Source organism: Cyprinodon variegatus, unplaced genomic scaffold (assembly GCF_000732505.1).
Source record: "Cyprinodon variegatus isolate N-32 unplaced genomic scaffold, C_variegatus-1.0 Scaffold406, whole genome shotgun sequence".
NCBI classification, from domain to species: domain Eukaryota; kingdom Metazoa; phylum Chordata; class Actinopteri; order Cyprinodontiformes; family Cyprinodontidae; genus Cyprinodon; species Cyprinodon variegatus.
In genome coordinates this window covers 94,861-96,760 of record NW_015150859.1, presented here as the reverse complement: position 1 = coordinate 96,760, position 1,900 = coordinate 94,861, and the positions used below count along the sequence as shown (strand labels likewise).

Sequence of the window (1,900 nt, the reverse complement as noted above, 5' to 3'; positions counted from 1 at the left end):
TAATATATATATATATATATATATATATATATATATAATTAGAGGGTCCCGCTCCATCTCACCATCAGTTTGGGGGTCATTGATCTGGAAAACGTTGAAGACCCCTGACCTACTGGACTGTTATGATACAGTCACCCAGCTAAGGGCCCTATCACACCTTTAGCCAACGTATGCCCGATGTTCCACTTCTTTTATTTTACACTTCTGATCTTTAGTAAAATCCAAACAAATCTCATCCATCTTTCTTTTTCTTTTTTTTAACCTGTGAACAGCGAGCGCTGACATCACTATTTAGGTTCAAACCAAACCTTTAGCATCAGGTCAGTCACAACAAAATGATTCTGTTCACACATCCTATAATCCCATAATGTCACAGCTCTCCATCAGTGGTGACAAGCTTATGCTCTCCTCTGTTATAAAACGCTGCGTTCCTTCCCTGGCTTTAGAACGAGCTCTGTACGCTTTATAGATGCTTTCTATACCATCTGCATGCAACAATCTCTTTTCCTCGTTCATCAGACACTAAAGTGTGATACGTTGTGGGGGATGGCTTCTGCTGGGTAAAGGTCACATAGGGCCCTGTCACACCTTGCGTATTTAGCCACCATATGCTTGACGTCCCAGAATCTTCTAAAACGCTGGCATATGCTAAACTTTATATGCACTTTTTTCCAATTTTTGACGTATACGTAGCTTATTCATAACGAGTCCAGAACTTATGTCCAAAGATAGCCTAAGTTATGCATGATGCACGGCAGCGTAATGCCCATGAAATGATGCTTATTCATCATCTCATGGGCATTACAGAACATTAGTTACAGCTGCTCCCCTCAGGAGCAGCAATACACCTGGAGGCGCCCGGTCTGCATAAGATTTATTTGATTGCGGTATTAACCTAGCTACTGTTTACTGCCTGTAAAAGAAAAAAGAAAAAGAAAGAAAGAAGGTGGCAGCAGATTGAGCGTCATGTCTGCTAGGAAGTGTGTTGGTGGTGGGCGTGAACGCAGGGATGATCCATCACTCACCTTCTGGCTCACCCTATGATGGGGATGAAGTCTGGAGGAGAACTGACGGTTTCCTCCTGTGAACCCCCTTTATACCAAAACGCTGCCAATACGCCATTATACAGTAGCTGGAAGTTAGAAACACGTTCAGCGCTCGTCGGGAACACGCCAGATACGTTGATATGCGTTGGAGAGAAGTTCTTGATATGTTACGCAGAAGTTATGCACGAGTTACTCAGAGGTTTAGGATCAGCTAGACGCCACGACTGATGAGGAACTGATACTGAGCGGATGTCAACGATCTTAATAATCGTAATTAAGTTTTCTGAGACACACTTGATATTATAAGCGTTCTGATGGCATTTTATCTTAATAATTGTTATACCTCATGTATGACATACTTGCCTTATGTCAACTTGTGCCAGCGTAAGTCAGCGTGCTCATAACTTGTACAAAAAGTACCCATAACTTATCCAACGTATGGCAGCGTTTTTGTAGATTTTCCGTACGTCAGGCATACGCTGGCTACATCGTCAAGGTGTGACAAAAGCTTAAAGGAAATAAAGTCAATAAAATCTAATAAATGCTGGAATAAATTTAAACTTTTTGCCTATTTCACATTAGTGGACGTCTCTGTTTCTCCTTTCCTAATGTTTCAGGAAGGAGTTCTGGGCTCCAGGATTTGTGATGATGATGAACAGGAAGACGTTCCCCTCCTGAAGGACCAGACCTCTCCTTTGAGCGGTGAAGACGAGCCGCTGGCCAACAACCTCAACGCTGTAAGTTCAGCAGCGTGTTAGAACAGCTAAATGAAAGTAATCAGTAAAATTACTCATACATTCTCAAAACGCTGATAAGTGTTATTTAAAAGTCAGACTGTTGTTGTTTTTCCCTCT

The 1,900-nt window shown here is 41.9% G+C and overlaps 1 protein-coding gene across 1 annotated transcript in view; it reads left to right on the top strand.

Annotated features, from left to right (window-relative positions):
• The window catches only part of LOC107093063 (rho guanine nucleotide exchange factor 12-like), a 101,914-nt gene that overhangs the window by 45,779 nt on the left and 54,235 nt on the right, over positions 1-1,900 (top strand). The window contains exon 7 of the mRNA XM_015387882.1: positions 1,664-1,783. Within this exon, the coding sequence (XP_015243368.1) occupies positions 1,664-1,783 (120 nt within the window). The remainder of the gene's footprint in view (positions 1-1,663; positions 1,784-1,900) is intronic.